The sequence below is a fragment of the Hylobates moloch genome, unplaced genomic scaffold (assembly GCF_009828535.3).
Source record: "Hylobates moloch isolate HMO894 unplaced genomic scaffold, HMol_V3 SCAFFOLD_5, whole genome shotgun sequence".
NCBI classification, from domain to species: Eukaryota; Metazoa; Chordata; class Mammalia; order Primates; family Hylobatidae; genus Hylobates; species Hylobates moloch.
Window position 1 is genome coordinate 88,048,818 of NW_026652280.1, and position 21,322 is coordinate 88,070,139.

The following is a 21,322-nucleotide window of genomic DNA, read 5'->3' on the forward strand; positions in this document are numbered from 1 at the left end:
AAAGGGCCAACAAGTATATGAAAAAAATGCTCAACATCAGTGATCATCAGAGAAATGTAAATTAAAACCACAATGAGGGTGGGGCACGGTGGCTTACACCTGTAATCCCAGCACTTTGGGAGGCCGAGGCAAGTGGATCAGTTGAGGTCAGGAGTTTGAGACCAGCCTGGCCAACATGGTGAAACCTGTCTCTATTAAAAATACAAAAAATAGCTGGGCATGGTCATGCACGCCTCTAATTCCAGCTACTCAGGAGGCTGAGGTGGAAGGATTGCTTGAACCCAGGAGGTGGAGGTTGCAGTGAGTGGAGATCATGGCATTGCACTCCAGCCTGGGTGACAGAGCAAGACTTCATCACAAAAACAAAAACAAAAACAAAAAACAGAAAAGCACAGTGAGATATCTCATCCCACTTAAAATAGAAATAAAATTATCAAAAAGACAAAAACAACCAACAACAAATGCTGGTGAGGATACAGGGAAAAGTAACTCTTTTACACTCTTAGTGGGAATGTAAAATAGTGCAGCCATTATGGACCACAGTATGGAAATTCCTCCAAAAATTAAAAGCAGAACTACCATATGACCCAGCAATTCTGCTAGTGGGTATGTATACAAAGACTAGGAGATCAGCATGTGAAAGAGACATCTGCACCCACATTCTCACTGTAGTGCTATTCACAATAGCTAAGAGATGGAATCAACCTATATGCCCATCAATGGATGAGTGGATAAAGAAAATGAAGTGCATATACATAATGGAATACTATACAGCCATAAAAAGAATGCAATTCTGTCATTTGAGGAAAAGTGGATGAGCCTGGAGACCAGGGAATGGGAAGGGTGATGGGGAGAGGGGAATAGGGAGAGATTGGTAAATGGGTACAAAATTACAGTTGGACAGAAGGAATGAGCTCTAGTGTTCTATAGCACAGTAGGGGGACTATAGTTAATAATTTATTATATATTTCAAAATAGCTAGAAGAGAAGAATCGGAATGTTCCCAACATGAAGAGATACATGTTTGAGGTGACGGACATCCCAGTCACCTGCTGTGATCATTATTGTTGAAATGGGATCATATACATGTATTGAAATATCACATGTGCCCTATAAATATGTACGTTATTATGTGTTAATTAAAAAAAAAATCCCCACAAAATTCACATCCACTTGGAGCCTCAGAATATGACCTTCTTTGGAGATAGGGTCTTTGCAGATGTAGTCAAGTGAAGAGGGGGTAGTTCTGGAGCAGGATGGGCCCTGACCCCATGGCTGGTATCCTCATAAGAAGAAGAGACCCAGAGACACAGGCCAGGAAGACCATGTGCCGATGGAAGCAGAGGATGGGGCGATGCGGCCATAAGCCAGGGAAAGCCAGGAACCAGCAGAAGCTGGCAGGGGCCAGGAAGGACCCTCCCTGAGAGCCTTCAGCAGACCCAGCCAAGCCAACACCTTGAGTTTGGATTTCTGCCTCCAGAGCTGTGAGAGAATAATCCCCACAATTCTGAGCCACCTGTGGTAATTGGTTATGGCGGGCCCAGGAAATAATACGATGTATAATATTGATCTGTCTCTACTCCGGCATAGTTAGATCAATAGAATTCTTTGCAGGGTGCAATGGCTTATACTTGCAATCTCAGCACTTTGGGAGGCTGAGGCAGGTGGATCACATGTGGCCAGGAGTTTGAAACCAGCTTGGGCAGCATAGTGAGACCACGTCTCTATAAAAAATACAAAAATTAGCTAGGTGTGGTGGTGTATGCCTGTGGTCCTGGCTACTAGGGAGGCTGAGGTGGGAGAATTGCTTGAACCCTGGGAGGTTGAGGCTGCAGTGAGCTGAGATTGTGCTGCTGCACTCCAGCCTGGATGACAGAGTGAGACCCTGTCTCAATAATAATAATAATAATAATAATAATAATAACATAATTTTTTTTTTTAAATGGAAGAAGGAATCTAAGTGTTCATTCAAGGTGATGAACCTTGCCATCCTTCCAAAAACTCACTTCCTGGGTGGGGGCCTTGATGGGGGTGTTGGGAGCGGGTGTGGGGGTTTCCTAGGTAGGTGGAATCTGCATGTGCAGGGAGGCGGGCCAGGGAAAGAGATGGAGCACTGGAATCAGAATCTTACGTTCCAGTCCTGGCTCTGCCATGTCTGGCTGTGTGGCCATGAGAGGGAACACGACTTCCGTCAGCCTCAGCGGCCGCCTCTGTTAACTCAGGCTCCCTACTGTAGAGGATGCTCCCAGGGAGTCAGGGAGGAAGTGCTATCCGATCCCAGGAAATGCAGCTTGCAGAAGCTCAGTGGGGGGCCTCGAGGGCTGGCCGGGTCTACCGCCTGCTCAGGGATTGGGGCACCTCATAAATAAGGATATCTGTCTTCTGGAGTTTTCCATCCATGTTTCAAAAGAGCCGAGCCCTCCTTCCATCAGAGGGGGTCCTCTCCAGCCTTGTGTTCCTCTGTGACCGTGTTCCAATGCATTTGTATCTATTCCTGACTTTGGAGGCCTGGTGACGTCAGAGGCCTGTTGGCTTGTGGTCCCTGCCGGCTCTTGTCCTGGAGGTCCTCTTAGCATTGTGCTGGTCCTAAACAGAGGCTCAGAAGGCTGTCCCCAACCTCTGCTGCCCCGGAGCCCCTTCCCTCCGGGTGTCTGTACATCTAGGCCAGGCCTTGCCCGAGGAGGGTACAGGCAGCCTGGCAGGGGAGCCTCTAGGCATGAGCTGGCCAAAGTCCCTGGCACTGTCCCAGCTGCCCAGGGGTGGCCCAGAAAGGTTCCCAGACTGCGATATCTCGATGGGCCACCGTGTCTTAGCATGGGCCGCCTGGTTTTCCACGGAAGATGTCTGGCTAATCCCAGAGCCACCAAATTTCCGGGCAGTGGGCTGTCCTGTGTTCCTAAGAACAACTCTGGGCTGGCTGCCACATGGCTACTAGCTGTGTGCCAGGCCTACGTAGATGTACTTTGCATACACCATCTCCATTAGAGACTGGGGTGTAGATAGGATTGCAATTCACAATTCCCAGATGAGGAAACTGAGGCACAGAGAAGCTGGTAGGTGGCCCAGCCATGATGGGAAGCTAGGGTGGGAAGCGCTGAGGGAGCGGCTCTCCTCCTCAGGTATTCAGACCTACCTAATGGTGCCAATGCCTCAGCCACATTCCTGCCTCTAGGTGGGGCATCTTGCATGTGTGTTCCCGAGGGCTTTGCCTGCTGGCTGGGAATTCCTGGGCTAAAGAGCTGAGCACTTGCATTTTCTGACTCCCAGAACTGTTGGTCAGAACCAAGGTGGGGTGTAGACGTCCTGAAGCCAGCCCAGAAAGGTCTGGTGACTGACCCACCTACCAGCTGTTGCCTTTCCCTGCAGACTGGGAAATGCGGTGTGGACTCTCACTGCTTTTCCGGCTTGGAAACGGCGTTCCTGTCTTCGCCCTCTCCCTGGGGCTGGAATCCCTCCTGGACAGGCCTGAGGCATGTCATGGGTCCCCCTCCCTCCCTGCTGTAACCCCAGCGCCCCCATGGGGAACCTGCAGCTTCCATCATCATCAGGGTCCCCGTGTCGCTCTCAGGAGGGGACTGTGGAGAGGCGTTTGCACTCCTGGGTGTGTCTGGGCTGCCACTTGCCCAGGGTCTGGGAGGTGACCTTGTGCCAGATGGGGCTGGGAGCTCCCTGAGGGTAGGGGCGGGGCTCACCCTGGTGCACCTGGGTTGCATGTGGCCTCGCGTCTCTTTCCTGTCATGTCTTGGGGTCTTTTCTGTTCCCAAGGTTGTCGTAAGAAGGTGTTTGCTGACAAATGAGACCTGGCTTCCTCTGGATTCTGATTCTGTCCCTCTCTTCGTGAGCCTGGATGGGTCGGGCCCCCTGAAGCCTCATCCTTTCCTCTGGAAAGCAGGAGGAGGAGGCTGGCTTGCTGATCCCCAACGTCTCTCCCAGGACAGCCTTAGTGGTTTGGGGGGTGATGCTGCAGTCAGGCCTGGGTGGAAGTCCCAACTCCATTCCAGCCTTCCTGGGTGGCACTGGGTGACCTGGCACCTCCAAACCTCCGTTTACTCATCTGTAAAATGGAGAGAACCCAGGGCCCCCTGGGTACCTGACCACAGGGAATGCAGCTCCTTGGTTGTTCAGCACCATTTCTGCCACGTAAGGAGTGTTCCTCCTCTTCCTTCAGTGTCATCACTTTCAGTGATGAGGAGAGTGAAGTGATTTTTTTTTTTTTGGGTGGGGTGTTATTGAGCCGTAATTAGCACACAGCAAAAGTGACTCTTTATACAGTTTGATGACTTCTGACAAAGACACAATTATGCAACGACTACTGTAGTCCAGGCATAGTACAGCACTGTCTCCCAGAAGTCCCTCAATGCTGCCCCTTGGCCGTCAACGCCTGCCCCCACCCCAGCCCCTAGAAACCAAATGACCTGGTTTTTATTCCTGTGGTTTTCTAGCATGTCATAGAAATGGAAGTGTGCATCATGCAGCTCTCTGCCTGTGACTCTATCACTTGTCATATGCATTTGAGATTCACCCGTTGTTGTGTGTATCTGTAGATAGTTCCTTTTTACTGTTGAATATTGTGTGACCATTGCACAAAGGCTGGGTTGTATGAATATGCCACAGCTTGCTTTCCCACTCACCAGTTAATGGACATTTGAGTTGTTTCCAGTTGTGGCTACTATGAATAAAGCTGCTGCAAACATTTGTATCTGGGTCTTTGTGTGCACATATGTTTTCATTTCTTTTGGGCACATGCCAGAAGTGGGATTATCACTGGATTGTGTGTTAAGTGTATATTTAACTGTATAAGAAACTGCCAAACTCTTTCTTGATGTGGCTGCATCGTGTTACGTTCCCAACAGCAAGGTATGAGAGTTCCAGTTGCTCCACATCTTTGTTAACACTTGGTATTGTCAGTTTTAAATTTTAGCCACTTTAGTAAGTGTATGGTGGTTTTAATTTGCCTTTCTTGACTCTCTAATGTTGTTGAACATCTTTTCAGTTTGCCATCCATTTGCTTATTTGCCATCTGTTTTCATCTTTGGTGAAGTGTCAGTTCAAATTTTGTGCATTTAAAAAATAGGCGTTGTTTATCTTATGGCTGAGTTGTAAGAGTTCTTCTATGTTCTAGATGAGAGATATTTATAATGTATGCAATTTGGAAATATTGTCTCCTAGCCTGTGGCTTGTCTTTTCACTTTATTAGCAGTGTCTTTTGAGGAGAAATTTCTATTTTGATGAGGTCTAATTTATGATTTTGTTCTTTTATACTTTGTGCTTTTTGAGTCCTACCTAAGAACTCATGTCTGTCTCAAAGTTGCAGAACTTCTGCTCTGTTTTCTTCCAGGTTTGTAGTTGTAGGTTTTACATTTAGGTCTGTGACCCTTTGGTGTGAATTCACTTTTGTCTACAGTGCCCTGCAGTACCCACGTCCTGTAGCCGCCAGCAGCTGGCCAGGCTTTCCTTGTCACAGTTGCCCTTGTTCACCTGGGCAGCTGTTGGCCAAGGCTTCTCTGTCACCTGTGAACAACAGATGTGAAGCTGTTGGGCCACCCTGTGGGTTTTGGTGCTGGCGTCAGCCTTTGCCCAACTGTTTGTCCTCAGAACTGCAGGGTGACTGTATTAGTTCATTCGCACATTGCTATAAGGAAATACCTGAGATTGGGTAATTTATGAAGAAAAGAGGTTTAACTTGCTCATGGTTCCACAGGCTGTACAGGAAGCATGGCTGGGGAGGCCTCAGGAAACTTACAATCGTGGCAGAAGGCGAAGGGGAAGCAGACATGTCTTACATGGCTGGAGAAAGGGGAAGAGAAAACAGAGGGAAGAGCCACACACTTTTAAACAACTGGATCTCACTCATAGTGAGAACTCACTCACTATGACCAGAAAAGCAAGGAGGAAATCCGCCTCCATGACCCAGTCACCTCCCACCAGGCCTTTCTTTTTCTTTTTTTTTTTTTTTTTTTTGAGACAGAGTTTCACTCTGTTGCCTAGGCTGGAGTGCAGTGGTGCGATCTTGGCTCACTGCAACCTCCGCCTCCTGAGTTCAAGTGATTCTCCTGCCTTAGCCTCTCAAGTAGCTGTGACTACAGGCGTGTGCCACCACACCTGGCTAATTTTTTGTATTTTTAGTAGGGACGGGGTTTTGCTGTGTTAACCAGGATGGTCTCGATCTCCTGACCTCCTGGTCTGCCCGCCTCAGCCTCCCAACGTGCTGGGGTTACAGGTGTGAGCCACCGCGCCTGGCCTCACCAGGCCTTTCTTCCAGCACTGGGGATTATAATTCAACATGAGATTTGGATGGGAATACAGAGCCAAACCATATCAGTGACCTTGTCCAGAGGACCCCAAGGCTGGATCCTGCCCACTGCTTAGAAGATGCAGTTGCTGGATGAGCCACCTGTGCTGTCCTTTCCAGCCCTGGGCAGCTGCTGCTTGCCTGTTCCCCAGGAGTTCTCCTCCTCCTCTCTGTCCAGCCTGGAGGCACCTTCCCTATCTGTGTGTGGGCTGAGCCACCCAGCCCAAACACAAACATTTTTATCAGACTCTACCCACTCTCCTCACCCCCTGCAGGTTCCTGGCCCCATTTCTCAGGGCGGGGAAACTGGGTTTACAAGAGAACGAGTTATTTGTCTAAGGTGGAACAGTGTGAGTGGCAGAACTGGGAATCGATCCCTCGATGCCACATAACTTTCCCAGGTCAGGTCTCACCACATCAGGCCGCCTAGATCTGCATCCACGCAGGAACCTGCGTGTGATTTAACCAACATCATTGGCAGGCGGTTATTTCAGGGCGAGGGTGCTGCCGGTCCCCCTCCTGGACAGTGGGTCTCCTCCGGGTTGCAAATTTCTTGCGTTTTGTGTCTCTTCCCTCAGTGACCCAGGAGGCTGTCACGTGGAGTCCCCAGAACAGCATCAACTCCTCACGATGCTCCTGATGGTGGTGGACAGACTCTCCATGCCCCGATGAAGTTGTGAGTCAAATATATCCCTGTTCACGGCACCTGGTACACAGTAGGTGGTCCCATAAATGTTTGTGGCACAAGTGAATGAACTTGGAACCATCCATCTAGTGGAAATTGTAAATTATAACAAAACCCAATGGACCGTGAAAGCCAGGGTCAAGGCTGGGGCCTGCTGAGGCTCTGTCATCGAGGGAGTTTTTGTGCTGGTAAAGACGATGACTGCCCTGGTGCAGGGCCCGTGTAGCCCAACGTGTCTAGTCCGTGGCAGGCTCTTAGTGGGGATGAGGGGCCTCCAGGAGGAGCAGGCCTGGGCACAGACCTCTGACCTGGGCACAGGGCAAGGGTGACAAGGGGTCAGAGCAGGCTCTTGGCCTCAGGTCAAAGGACAGGAGTCCTCCTGACTCTGCTGTGTCTGAAGCCCACAGTGAATGCACTGCAGAAAAAGCAGTGCTTGACGCTTTTGTTTTCTCCAGGGTTAGGATCCCTGATATGGTTGGGCTGTGTCCCCACCCAAATCTCGCCTTGAATTGTAATGATCCCCACGTGTCAGGAGTGGGGCCAGGTGGACATCATCGAATCATGGGGGCGGTTTCCCCTGTACTGTTCTTGTGGTAGTGAATAAGTCTCATGAGAACTGATGGTTTTATAAAGGGGAGTTCCCCTGCACACGCTCTCTCTTGCCTGCCCCTATGGAAGATGTGTCTTGCTTCTCCTTTGCCTTCTGCCACGACTGTGAGGCCTCCCTGGCCATGTGCAACTGTGAGTCAATTAAACCTCTTTCCTTTAAAAATTACCCAGTCCCAGGTATGTCTTTATTAGCAGCATGAGAACAAACTAACGCGATCTCTAACAGAGAGCAGCGCTGGTGGTCAGAAGGAAGGTTCTGTGTTTGAGGAGGGACACTCAGGTCCCACCCCAAGCCCATGCCGTGACCTGGGGCTGCAGTTATTTTGATTCCCATTATGTGGAGAACCAAGACCCAGAGAGGGAGGACACTTGCCTGGGACTGCCCAACTCTGGAAGGAAGATCCTGCCCCTCAGCTGGGGAGGCCTGGGTGGCAGTGGCGGCCAGGGAGGTGCGGCAGGAGCGGGGACTAATGAGTGAGTGCAGGCTGCATGCAGCCTTGCTGGGATCTTGTGGGAGGGGAGACCCTGAGTCCTGATGGGAGTTCAAGAAACCCAGGACCAGCAGAGGTGAGGAACAGGCCTGGGCTGCTTTCCTCCTGTCCGTGTGCTAGCTGTGGGTTCCGCTGACACGGCCCTGCCCTGGGACCTGGGTGGACAGGCAGAGAGGCTGTGTATACATCAATGGCCTGTGGCCCTGCAGGGCTCAGGGTCCCCTGGTCTCAGCAAGGGCCTCAAGAACAGCTGGAGAAGGGAACACACCTTTGTCAGGGACTGTCCAGCTGCCAGGCTTGGTGCTGCAGCCTCTCCACCTGCAGCCTCGCCAATCCCTCCAAGCTGGGGTTTCTCCACTGTGGTGGCACTATCCATATTTTGGACAGGGTCATTCTTTGTGGAGGGTGTCCTGTACATTGTAGGATGTTTAGCAGCATCCCTGGCTTCTATCCACCAGATGCCAGTAGCACCGCCCCCCAACCCCTGCCCAGTATGACAACCAAATATGTCTCCAGACATTGCCACATGTCCCTCTGTGGATCCCCTGGGTGAGAGCCACTGCTCGCCATCACTCCCCATTTCGAGAGGGCAAACTGAGGCTCTAGAGGGGCCGAAGACTCACTCACAGGCACCTGACATGTCCAGGGAGAGCTGGGGCTTGGTTAGCTCACAGTCTCTCTCCCAGCAGAGCTGGAAGCCCAGGAGAGCTTGTCGCATTCCCCGCTGCATTTTCAGGGCTTAGCACTGTGCCTGGCACACAGTAGGTGCTCAGGGACTTTGCATGTGAACGGCGAGTGAGTGAATGAGCTGATACAGGAATAGGTTCTGGGTTGGTCTCAGGTTCCCAACTGTGCCCTGCTTCCTCCTTGTGTGGCCTTCCAAGTGGCTTAGGTTCCAGGTGGAGGGTGTGGCTCTTGTCACCGTGTGTTCCCCTGTGACCGTACTTCAATGCATTTGTATCTCTTCCTGGCTTTGGAGGTCTGGTGACATCAGAGGCCTGGGGTGGGGCCGGGTGGGTGTGCTGAGTTTGTGCTGGTAGTGTGAGCCCCCAGCTTTGGTGCACGCGTGTGGGTGCATGGAGTGAAGGCCTTTGGAGCATGGGGGCATCAAGGAACAAGCAGGAGTGGCAGTGCCTGACACGGGGCAGGCAGGGCTGGGTGGACACTGGAGCCAACAGCTGGTTCCAGTCCTGGGTCAGACATGGCCGAGCTGAATGACCTTGGGCAATGAGCTGAAGCTGCCTTTGTTGGTGGGATGGGGATGCAAAGGATACCCTCTTGCCCCAGGGAGTCAGTGGGATACTTGTCAAGTGTGTAGCTTGACCCTGCCTCTACGTAGCAAGGGCCTGGTAAAAGCGAATTCTCATTCTCTCTAGAGGCAGGAGTTGCTCCAGTCACTCTCCTGCTGAGAGTCTGCTGTGCTCTCTGATGCTATCATGAGTATCATCTGCACTCCTGTACCAATGGTCCAGGTTCAGGGGCATGAGGGAGCCAGCAGGGTCTTGTCCTCAGGGTCTCCTGTGTTGTGGAGGCTCTTCGAGGTTATGGGAGGGGACACCATACCAAAGTGTATGTCAGGTTCACTGTGTGGGGCCCAGGGGAGGGTAAAATTGTGGCCAACCATCAGAGCAGTCTTCCCAGGGGTGGGAATGGAGGTGGCTTGACCCTGGCTTCTGAGGAAGGGAAGGACTCTGAAAAACCAAAGAGGTATCTATCAGTTGTTTATTATTGCACAACAAATTTCCCCAGCACTTAATGGCTTAACACAAGAAGAAACATCTATTATCTCACACAGTTTCTGTGGGTCAGGAATTTGGGAGTGGCTTAGCTGGGCAGTCCTGGCTCTGGGTCCCTCATGAGGTTGTGGTCAAGGCGTTGGCTGGGCTGCATCATCAGAAGGCTTGATTAAGGCCAAGGATCTGCTTCCAAATGCAGATTCTCATGTGTTTGGCAAACTGGTGGGAGGCCTCAGCTCCTGGCAATGGAGACCTCTCCATAGCAATGCTTGAGTGTCCTCACAACATGGCGGCTGATTTTCCCCAGAGCATGTGATCCAAGAAGCCACAACATCTTTTACCATCTAGCCTGGAAAATCACACCCCATAATTTCTATTGGTTGCAGAGGTCAGTCTTATTAAGTGAGGGAGGGCACTACACAAGGGTGTGGATACCAGTGGGGAGGAATATGGAAGCCATCTTAGAAACTGGCTACAACAAAGGAGATGCATTCCTGGTGGGGCCCCTGTGTAAGCAGTGGGGATGAGTCTGAGGAACAGGGAGACTGGCCTGGCCCGAGTGAGTGAGATGCTGGCATAAAGGACGAGGGTAGGAGGATTAGTCAGTGTGGTGGGGACCTTGACTGCCAGGTGAAGAGTCAGGGGCCTGGTCCTGTGGGTATGAGGGGAGAGGGTGGCTGAGAGGCTCGCACAGACCAGCTTCTCCCTTCTGGCTCCACTGATTAGGGAAGTGGTTCCACTGACCAGCTGTGCCTTTGTGGTGTTACATAATCTCGCTGAGTCTCAGTTTTCTCGTCTGCCCGGTGCAGGGCCCAGTAAGTGGATGTGCTCAGCATCAGTCTCGAAGGGTTTAGAGTATGGTGTGGCAGTGGTTCGTGCACATGGCCTTTTGGGAAGATTAATGTAGCAAGGATGTGCAAAGAGTGCAAAGAGGATTGGCAGGGGCAGACTCACCCACCAGGAGCCTGGGTTGTGAGTTAAGAAGAGCTGAACATGCCTGGTGGTCACTTAAGAGGCAGCGGTGTGACAGCAGCCCTTCACCCTCCAGTGGCTTTATGGCACAGCATCTCTACAGGCCCATTTGCAGGGTGAGGTGACTGATGCTTGGGCAGTGGCTCTCAGTGTAGCGTGGGAGTTATCAAAAAGGGCCAGATCTCAATGGAGTGGGAGGTGCCCGGAACAAGGGGAAGCTCCCACTGGTCCTGCCACTCCCTCTGCTGGGACCCCCACGTCTAAGCTTCTGTGTGTCCTCATCCAGCACATCCTCTGAAGAGGTGGTGGGCATCTGGGGCCACTACTCATCTCTACCCACTCCCCATCTGCTGCGGACACCTCCAGCTCCTCCCGCTGCTTTGGGGGGTGTAGTGGCACCTAGATTTCTGCAGGCCTTGAAACCCCCTGACCTCTCCTTCTGACCCCACCACCTAGGTGCTCCAGGAGCTTCGGGAGGTGCGGGGCTGACAGTTTCAGGAAGAGCTGCCCCACGGCCATGCCAGAACCCAGATGTTTGCTCAACAGGAAATAGCAGAGCAATGGGCTGCCCTGTAGAGGGTTGTCTTAATCCCTGGTTTCCTTTTCGTACCCCCCTAGCTCCCCTCCTGCTCCTGAAACAAATCTCAGCGTTCCACAAGAGATTTTAGGAGCCGGAAGTGCTCAGGCCTCAAGCCTTTCCATTGTGGCCGAAGGGGTTCATTTCCTGATAGATGGAGAAGCGTCCTTGCTGCCTTATGCAATGTGGCTTGGCTGGGGAGCCTGCATTGTCCTGAGCTCCCAGCCACAGAAAAGGACATTATTGCGCCGAGTTACTTGGAAACATTAGACACATCATCCAGGCTTAGCCTGTACAATGTGTAATTTCAGATTACCCGGCTGAAAGTCAGAAATGAGGTGGAGGTCTCGGGTGGGCCGGGTGGAGAAGAGGGAGGAGGGAGACCAAAAATTCCTCCTGGCAGTCCTCCTTACATGTGATAGCCAGATTTCTACCTAAAATGGCAGAAGCCAGGTTCAGAGAAAGAACCTGGATACCCCTGATGTGGGTTCAGATCCCAGCTCTGAGGGGCTTGGTTCAAGTTCCTTAACTTCTTTGTGCTGTAGTTTGTTAAAAAATATCTGCCTCATGGGAATGATTGTGGAACCGTCTCGAACTGCTGAGCATGGGGGACCATGCTGCCAGTTGCGGGCCCACTAGCTGGTCTCTCCCTTCTCCCTTTCTAAGAGAATCCTGGAGGCAGCGGTGTTAGAAATGGGCCCAGGGAAGTTTCCTGACCTTCCAGCTGCCTTTAAATTCAGGGCCACGCAGCACTGTTCCGGCTGAAGGGATGTCATTGGAAGTCTGCAGAGGATTGTCCAGTAAGCGTTTGCTCTCTTGAGACAGGCATCACTGCCTCCTCCTGGGCTCCTGTCTTCTTCCTGGAGCATAGGTTAAGGGCTGGCATCGCAGCAGTCATTTTGAGCCATGAGGTTGAAACTGCAAGCTCTGCATGGTGGGGTCAAAGGTGCTTGGATATTGAGGGTGTCAGGAAGATGCTACCCAACCCTTATTATCAAAGACAATTAAATTCTATGGGTGAAGTTTCTGTAGAGGGTTTCAGAGACCTCCTAAGTGATGCATATAGTATTTGGAATATAGTAGACACCCAACAAAAGCTAAAATCATGCTCACCCTTTCGCAGGCGCCTGAGGTCCAGAGGCCGGAAGTTGCCTGCAGTAACATATTTAGTAAGGGGGGCACTGGTTCTCAAGCCCAGCACCTTGGGTGCTCAGGCCAGTGTACTTTCCAATATTCCCTGGCCTGAAAGAGGGCATGGGTCCAGGGTCCAGGGTCCTGGGACCAGGGGTGTATGAATGTGGACTCAGGTGCCTCTTAATCATTCCTTTTTCATATGTCACTAAGCACCTGGCTACCAGGCTGCCTTCGAGGTGCTGAGTGAGGCTCAGGGGAGAGCGAGGTATGTCCCTGCCCTCAGGGAGCTTACAGTCTATTGGTGGAGATATTGGCAAGTGAATGCACAAAGCAAATACAGCTGATTCTGGTCATTCACAGTAGCTATGTTCCATAAAATCACTGCAAACACTGCATTAGGAAACATTGACCCATAGCTCCTAGGGGAAATATGGGGTTAGTGTATTAGTCTGTTTTCACACAGCCGTAAAGAAATACTCGAGACTGGGTAATTTATAAAGGAAAGAGATTTAAGTGATTCACAGTTCTGCATGACTAGGGAGGCCCCAGGAAACTTACAATCATGGCAGAAGGCAAAGGAGAAGCAAGGGCCTTCTTCACAAGGTGGCAGGAAGGAGAGCAAGTGAAGGAGGAACTGTCAAACACTTAGAAAATCAGATCTTGTGAGAACTCACTATCACGAGAACAGCATGGGGGAAACTGCCCCTATGATCCCGTTACCTCCCACCTGGTCTCTGTGTTGACACGTGGGGATTACAATTCGAGTTGAGATTTGGGTGGGGACACACAGCCAAACCTTATCAGTTAGGTTCCTACAAGCCTTGGCTACATTTTTGCCAACTGATCAATACGCAACTTTGTTTTATGTGTGTTTCTGTTTGAAGCCACCTCATTTTCCATCTATGGCTGACTCATTAACACTGAACTCATGGCCAGCAGCACCATACCTCATGCCTGAAAGAGGCTAACCTAGCGCAAGTCTATCTCCATTAGGCATGTCACAGCCTTTCTAATTTAGGAATATTAGACAGCACTTTAAGTGGCAGAATCACAAGCAAAATGCACAAACACGTGGATAAAGTGGCATTAAGTAGATCGCAGAAATGACACCTGTTTCAGTACAACAGGTTGAGAGCCAAGACAAGAAGGCTGTGTGTCAGCTGGTTCAGCCTCAGCTAGGAACGTGGACATCAAGCAGTGCAGACGCTTTGCCACCTGCACATGTCTATATGTGGCTAGAGGCACTGAGAGTGTTGATTTGAGGCTACACATGAATTTTAGCGAGTGGGCACAGTCACAAGTGTGGAATCTGCATGTAGCGGGGATGGCCTGCACTAACCAAACAGGACCACACCATGAAAGCAAAGAGATGGGAAGCGAGCTCAGCCAGGGAGGTCAGCAGGGGCCTCTCTGAGAAGGCGGCATGAACTCTGCAACCTGAAGGACCAGGAGCAGGCAGCAGGCGGAAGGTCTTTTCTCTAGGTCAAGTTCAGAGCACTGACCAGGCCTGGGTGGTTGCCATTATGTTCAACATAACTTTGGGGGATTTGTTTCCACTCTGAGTTTGCCCCATGGGTAGCCTTTTCTCTCTTTTTGTAGCTTCGTTTAGATTGCTTTTGCTTCTTTTTCTTTTCTTTTCTTTCTTTTTTTTTTTTTTTTGAGACAGAGTCTCGCTCTGTTGCCCAGGCTGGAGTGCAGTGGTGCAGTCTCAGCTCACTGCAACCTCCGCCTCCAGGGTTCAAGCAATTCTCTTGCCTCAGCCTCCTGAGTAGTTGGTATTACGGGTGCTTTCCACCACGCTGGGCTAATTTTTTGCATTTTTAGTAGAGACGGGGTTTCACCATGTTGACCAGGGTGGTCTCGAACTCCTAACCTGTGATCTGCCCGCCTCAGCCTCCCAAAGCGCTGGGATTACAGGTGTGAGCCACTGCGCCCGGCCCAGATTGTTTATTTTTCTTCTCATTTTATTTTCTCCTCCTCTACTACTTTGGAACTCATATATTCAATCTCTGTTCTCATGGTGGTGACCCTAGAAATTTTGGATCAACTGAATAATTTGTCTCTTAGATGAAAAATTTGTCTCTGAATATTTGTACTAAATATTACTAAACTTACTAAAACATACTAAGACCAAAAGTCAAAACATCATATTAGTTAACAGAAAATTGTTGTGATGTAGGCAATGAAAGGGAATTGAAAGCATTATTATTATTATTATTATTTGAGAGAAGGTCTTGCTCTGTTACCTGGGCTGGAGTGCAGTGGCGTGCTCTCGGTTCACTGCAACCTCTGTGTCCTAGGCTCAAGCAATCCTCCTGCCTTAGCTTCCCTAGTAGCTGGCACTACAGGTGCACACCACCATGCCTGGCTAAATTTTGTATTTTTTGTAGAGATAGGGTTTTGCCATGTTGCCCAGGCTGGTGTTGAACTCTTGGGCTCAAGCGATCCACCCACCTTGGCCTCCCAAAATGCTAGGATTATAGGCATGAGCCACTGTGCCCGGCAGAAAGGATTATTTTAAAATCAGTTGTGCCATATACATTTGGCCAAATATGAGGCCAACAAATTGTTACTGAGCGGTGGGCTCGCTATCCAATACTATGGCACAGGCTTTTGGAAAAAAGAGCTTTATTGTGAGTCAACGGCAAGGAGACAGGAGGCAGTGTTCAAATCTGTCTCTCTGATCTGGGGTGGGTGGAGCTTTTATGGCATTTATAACTAGTCCCAGTTGATGCCCACACAGCTGGTCTGCCAGGCTGGCATCGTTAACAGGAGGTTAAAGTGTTTTCTTTTGTGCACGGCTGGGCAATTCTGGCTCTGCGTCACCAGTAACAACTTACGCAATGGTTGATCAGTTTGAGCTGGTCTCACGGTTACAATATATTGTAATATCTACATTACCCAAAACCCATATTTCCCTCTCCGTAGCATGGCTGCGATGATACTTGATTTTGTGGCTGAAACAGGACTCTTGATTTGCCAGTAGTGACCGGGACCACCAAACTGTGTCAGATGCCATTCAAAGTAATGCTTGCATACATCACAACAGAAATTATAGATTTTGACCACACTATGAGCTGAAATTCCAGTAATAGCAGTAGGTGCTTTGTGACTTCTGTAAATCATAAGAATAGAAGGTGAAGCCATGTTTCCAGGGAAATGTTGGATTCTGTGAAAAAAGCTCCCTTTCAGAGACACATGACAATTGGCAATTTCTCTGAATAGCCATCTTTGCACTGATGTTGTACCACCCACTGTAAGTACTGGTGATGTGAGGAACATTCAGGGGCCACAGATAACAACTTACCTTGCTTGAAGAGGTCAGTGGCTGGGAGGCTTGAAGCCTTAACAATAATAGGCTGTGGTGTATCATGAAATAAACATCTACCCATTAGAAAAGGTGAAATGAAAATGCCCTAAAAAATAAAACCGCTAAAAAATAAAATCTGAATTTGACCTGCAGGAGTTAATCAGAGTTGAAGAATTTGATCTGCGGGACCTGTAGGGACAAATTGTTAAATTGATCTGAAATTTTGACCAGGTGTACTAAACTTGTAAAGGTCGAAGTTAATCAATATTTCATGCTTCTTCCAAATGGTACAAAATAATAGAATCATCTCCTGCCTCTCCTCTTCTGACTTATATGTAATTTTGTTATATCGTTTATGTTATGGTCTGGCTGTGTCTCTACCCAAATCTCATCTTGTAGTTCCCATAATCCCCACAGGTCATGGGAGGGACCAGGTGGAGATACTTGAATCACGGGGGCGGTTTCCCCCACCTGTTCTTAATAATGAGTTAGTTCTCACAAGATGTGATGGTTTTATAAGGGGCTTCCCTCTTTTGCTCAGGACTTCTCCTTGCTGCTGCACATGAAGAAGGATGTGTTTGCTTTGCCTTCCCCGTAATGGTAAGTTTCCTGAGGCCTCTCCAGCCATGCAGAACTGTGAGTCAATGAAACCTCTTTTCTTTATAAATTACCCAGTCTCGGGTATGTCTTTATTAGCAGCATGAGAACGGACCTAATACAGTTTACTTCTAATTTTGACTTCCCCAAGCAACCTGACTTTTCTTGTTTTATTTGGTCAGGTTTGCTTAGATTTCCCCAAATGTTCCCCAGGCTCTTTGCGCACAGTCTTTTCTTGCAGCTTAAATATTCCTTCTGTGGTAATTTCTCTTTGACCTGAAATATATCCTTTTGAATTATCTTTATTGGCAGTTAATTAGTGCAAACATCTTAATTTTCATTTGTCTAAAAATACATGGACCAAATTAGTCCATTCTTTTCCTTTAGGATTGGTGCTTTTTATGTGTTGTTAAGATGTCCCTGCCCCCGAGGCTCTAAGATGTTACTCTGTATTGTCCTCTAAATGTTCCACAGTTCTGCCTTTCATGTTTAATTGTTAAACCACCTGAAACTGAATTTTGGGTGAGGTGTGAGGTAGGGGGCCTGTGGTGGTCATTAGTGTTCTTACCACAGTATTTGCAGCTTTAAATAGTTCAGGCACACGGAAGGATTTCCAATCTCCACCAAATTCTGTATTAGTTATCTATGCTGTATAACAAATTACACAAACTTAGTGGCTTAGAGCAATACCCACTTATTAGCTCACAGTTCTGTAGGGCAAGAAGTCCAGGTTGTCTAGGTTCTCTGCATGGGTTCTCACAAGGCTGAAATCAAGATGGCAGCTGGCACGGTGGTCCCCAACTGGAGGCTCTGAGGAAGATTAAGCTTCCAAGCTCATGGGGTTGTTGACAGAATTCAGTTGCTTTTCGTGTAGAACTGAAGTCCTTGTTTTATTGCTGGCTGTCAGCCAGAGCCACTCTCAACTTCTAGAGGTTGCCCTCAGATTCTAACCTGTGACCTCTCCTCTCACAGTATGGTAGCTCACTTTTTCAAAACCAGCAGAAGAATCTCACTCCACTTGGTTATGATGGAGTCTTATATGGTATAACCTAATCATGGGAGTGACTATCTAATTACATTTGTTAGGCTTGAACATATGACTTGTTTTGGCCAATGGTGTGCAAGCAGAGTGGGGCATGTCACTTCCTGAGAGAAGCCTTAAGAGCTGTCTGGGACCTGCCACATGTCCCTCCCTTGGCTTCTGTAATTGGGGAAGTGTTTGTAGAGATGAAGCCTCAGGTACGCAAGAGACAGTAATGAAGTGTTTGTAGAGATGAAGCCTCAGGTACGCAAGAGACAGTAATGAGCAGTACTTTCTTCCTGAGCTTCCCACACTGACTTTCTAACTTGAAACCTTGGTACAGTCTGTTCTTATTTTGAATAACTTGTTTGTAGATTATTTTGGAATTTCAACATAGATAATTGCATTATCTGTGAATAATGACAGGATTTTGTCGTCTATTCCAGTCTTTATGTGTTTATTTTTTTTGCCTTATTGTCCCAGTTGGGGCCTTCCGTGCAATTGATGAATTTGACCACATTACAAATTAGAGTTTATGTTCATCAAAAAACACCGTAAGGGCTAGGCACAGTGGCTCATGCCTGTAATCCCAGCACTTTGGGAAGGTTAGGCGGGCAGCTCACTTGAGCTCAGGAGTTTGAGACCAGTCTGGCCAACACGGTGAAACCTCATCTCTACTAAAAATACAAAAATTAGCTGGGCATGGTGGCGCATACCTGTGATCCCAGCTACTCGTGAGGCTGAGGCAGGTGAATTGCTTGAACCTGGGAGGTGGAGGTTGCAGTGAGCCAAGATTGTGCCACTGCACTCCAGCCTGGGCAACAGAGCGAGACTCTGTTTCAAAAACCAACCAACAAAAAACACCATAAGACGCATGAAAAGACAAACTGCAAACTGGGAGAAGATACTGCAGTGCTTAGAACTGATAAATAATTTGTATGAAGAAAAATATTTTTGTTGTTGCTGTTGTTGTTTTGAGATAAGAGTCTCACTCTGTCACCAGGCTGGAGTGCAGTGCCATGATCTTGGCTTACTGCAATTTCTGCCTCCCGGGTTCAAGTGATTCTCCTGCCTCAGCCTCCTGAGTAGCTGAGATTAAAGGCGTGCACCACCACGCCCAGCTAATTTTTGTATTTTTAGTAGAGACGGGATTTCACCATGTTGGCCATGATGGTCTCAATCTCTTGACCCTGTGATCCACCCACCTCGGCCTCCCAAAGTGCTGGGATTACAGGCGTGAGCCACCACGCCAGATGCTGTAGGTTTTATTATTATTCAGATATGGCAAGGCCAACAGATCAGGAGATAACCATCAATGAAAAGATAGTTTGTTACTCACAGATCTGAAGAGGAGGGGACATGTCCCACCCCAGGGTGGATGGGGGGCACAGGGAAGCAGGGGAGTTGGTCCGGAGGGATAGGGACTAAGGGGAAAGTGTAGGCAAGAGCCTTATTGTGGTTTCTGTAGGAAGAAACAAGTGAGGCAGGGCAAGCAGGCATAGGATGGGCTAGTTTGAATAATGTTACAGTCTCTGGGGCACAGGGGCTGTCCCTGCCTGTCTGGTACCTGGCCCTGGGGTGATTATGGCAGGAGGATGGTAGCCCCGAGTATGAGAACCTGATAGAAGAGGTCGTTGCAAGTGTGAGCTTTGGATTAGTTGGTTTACATTTGAAAGGTGCACTCACAGATGACTTCATTTCTAGAAATTGGCAAATCCTGGGAGGGGCCATCCCTCCAGGGTCAGCACGTTCCCAGACGTCAAAGCATCAGAATACAGGAAAAAGAGGTAATGGTGAATACAATGAAAAATGCCTACAAATTCCTAAGAAAAAGAAACAACTAAAGACTCAACTGGTACTTCACAAGAGAAGAAACCCCAAAGGCAATCGGCATAAGAAAAGTCAATATGAAAATGCAACCCCGAACTACACCGAGACACTATGTCTCACCCACCAGCTTGGCAAGCACTCAAAAGCCTGTGTTGGTGAGGATAAGAAGTGTCAACCTTAAACAGTGAGATTCAGAAAATATGATTAAATGTAGAGATTCTTTGAGCCCAGAGCATGAGGATAGCCACTTGGGAAACACTGACTCCAAACGAATGGGGTCAGTGTTTCAAAGTGGAGAAGGTAAGGTTTCTCTTACATAGGCAGAGACAGAGAAATTTCAGCAGGATTACAACATTTTTCATACAAGATCAGTGCGTACAGTGACTTGATCGGTTACAGATTGCTACATTCCAAGGAAAATACTTTATTACTCCATGAGGAGGGGTAGAAATTTCAAGGGATTCTTATCTCTGAAGTCGTTTGGTCTTCTTAATTATTTATGGGGAAAAAAAAAGGTAGAAGTTGCAGTTGCATTCCATGTGACTCAAGTTGCATAGCCATGTTCCTCTCAAGGCTCCGAATACAGTTCCAATAGCTTTAAGTCTGAATTCTTTAATTTCACAGAAGCAACTGGAAGGAACCCCAACTAAGCTATTGTTGGAAGTGTCCATGAAGTCAGATGCATATTCCCTTCAACTAAGCACATACACTCGTAGGTATGTTCCCAAGAGAAACCTCTAGCATGTGTCTTTATTTAAACATTTTTGGTTGAGTATACAATTCTAGGTAGTTACTTGATTCTAGCACCTTAAAGATGTCATTCCACCATCTTCCGCTGGTCCATTGCTGTTGAGAAGTCAGCTGTGGGCCAACCTTGCCTCTCTGGCTGCTTCTAAGCTACACTCCACTGTAATAATCATTCTTGATGTCCTGTAATTTGGTATCTTGAAATCATGAGCCAAACTATAGCCAGGCTTGTTTCTATCCTTACTATCCTTGCGTTTTCATGGGTGCACAAAAATCATATCACAAACCCTCTGGCCACAACCCCCAACATCTGTGTTTTGCCTTCTGCCCCATAGGAGACACCCTCATTTAACTTTCCACCACCAAGGGGAGAGTCTTGACTACTATGGTACTTTATTACTATTATTACTATGTCAATAGTAATAGTAGTAATAGTAAGCTCTCCCCTTGTGTTCCCCTGCTCCCTCTGCCTCCTGACCAACCCTGGTCCTTCCCCATGTAGCCTGCATAGCATGGCATGCCCCCTGCTCCTGGGAACTGTAAGTAATAAACTTCTTTTAAGGCAGCTGTCTCCATGTCTGCCATGTTAATGTACCTGATTAAAACAAAATCCCAGGTACATTTAAAAACACCTCTTGGTATCGTATGGTGTCACTATGATGTCCCCAGCTATGGATTGCTTGTCAGTCATCCTGTGTTGGATTTTTGGGATGCCCAAATCTGGGGATTGATGTTTTTCATCTGTTCTGAAAACTTCTCAGCCATTTCCCCTTCAGATCTAGCCTTTGCCCTATTCTATTCTCTCCTACTGGAGCTCCTAGGACCATACAGTGTACCTTTTACTCCACCCCTCATGCCTCTTGGCAGCTCCTTCTTGTCTCCCATTATCTCTCTGTGCTATATTCTGGGCCATAGCTCAGATCTGTCTTTCTGTTCATCAACATAATTTTCAGCCATGTCTGACCATCTGTTAATATCACTTAATATATTTTCATCTCTGGAATTACATTTAGGTCTTTCCAAATCTGCTCGGTCATTTTATAATCTCTTGCTCTTTATGTTTTAAATATTTTCTCTTAATCCTTTAATCATGCTTATTTTATATTATATTCTGATAATTTTGACAGGTCTGGGTCTGATTCTACTTTTCGTTGTTTCTGCTGACAGCAAAAACCTTTTGATAGATTATGTTCATCTAGAGGTTTTTCATGCTAACATCTCCAGCTGCACAGTGGAGCTTTATTTTTCTTTATTTTTGGTTTTCTTTTTTTCTTTCTTTCTTTTCTTTTTTTTAAACTCTTAGCATGGTGGAGCTTTATGG

The 21,322-nt window shown here is 48.2% G+C and overlaps 1 protein-coding gene across 4 annotated transcripts in view; it reads left to right on the top strand.

Moving 5' to 3' along the window:
- TPCN2 (two pore segment channel 2) overlaps positions 1-21,322 on the top strand; it is a 132,523-nt gene that overhangs the window by 76,742 nt on the left and 34,459 nt on the right. The window contains exons 20-21 of one of the 4 annotated variants that reach the window (XR_009213581.1): positions 6,871-6,968; positions 19,879-19,970. Coding sequence is in view for 2 of the 4 variants with exons in the window: in XM_032153742.2 (XP_032009633.1) it covers positions 6,871-6,932 (62 nt within the window). In the remaining 2 variants the exon portion in view is untranslated. Of the gene's footprint in view, positions 1-6,870; positions 7,865-16,347; positions 16,632-19,878; positions 20,324-21,322 lie in introns of those variants that run through there. The other 3 variants (XM_032153742.2, XM_058439045.1, XR_004248199.2) reach the window with 3 other exon arrangements.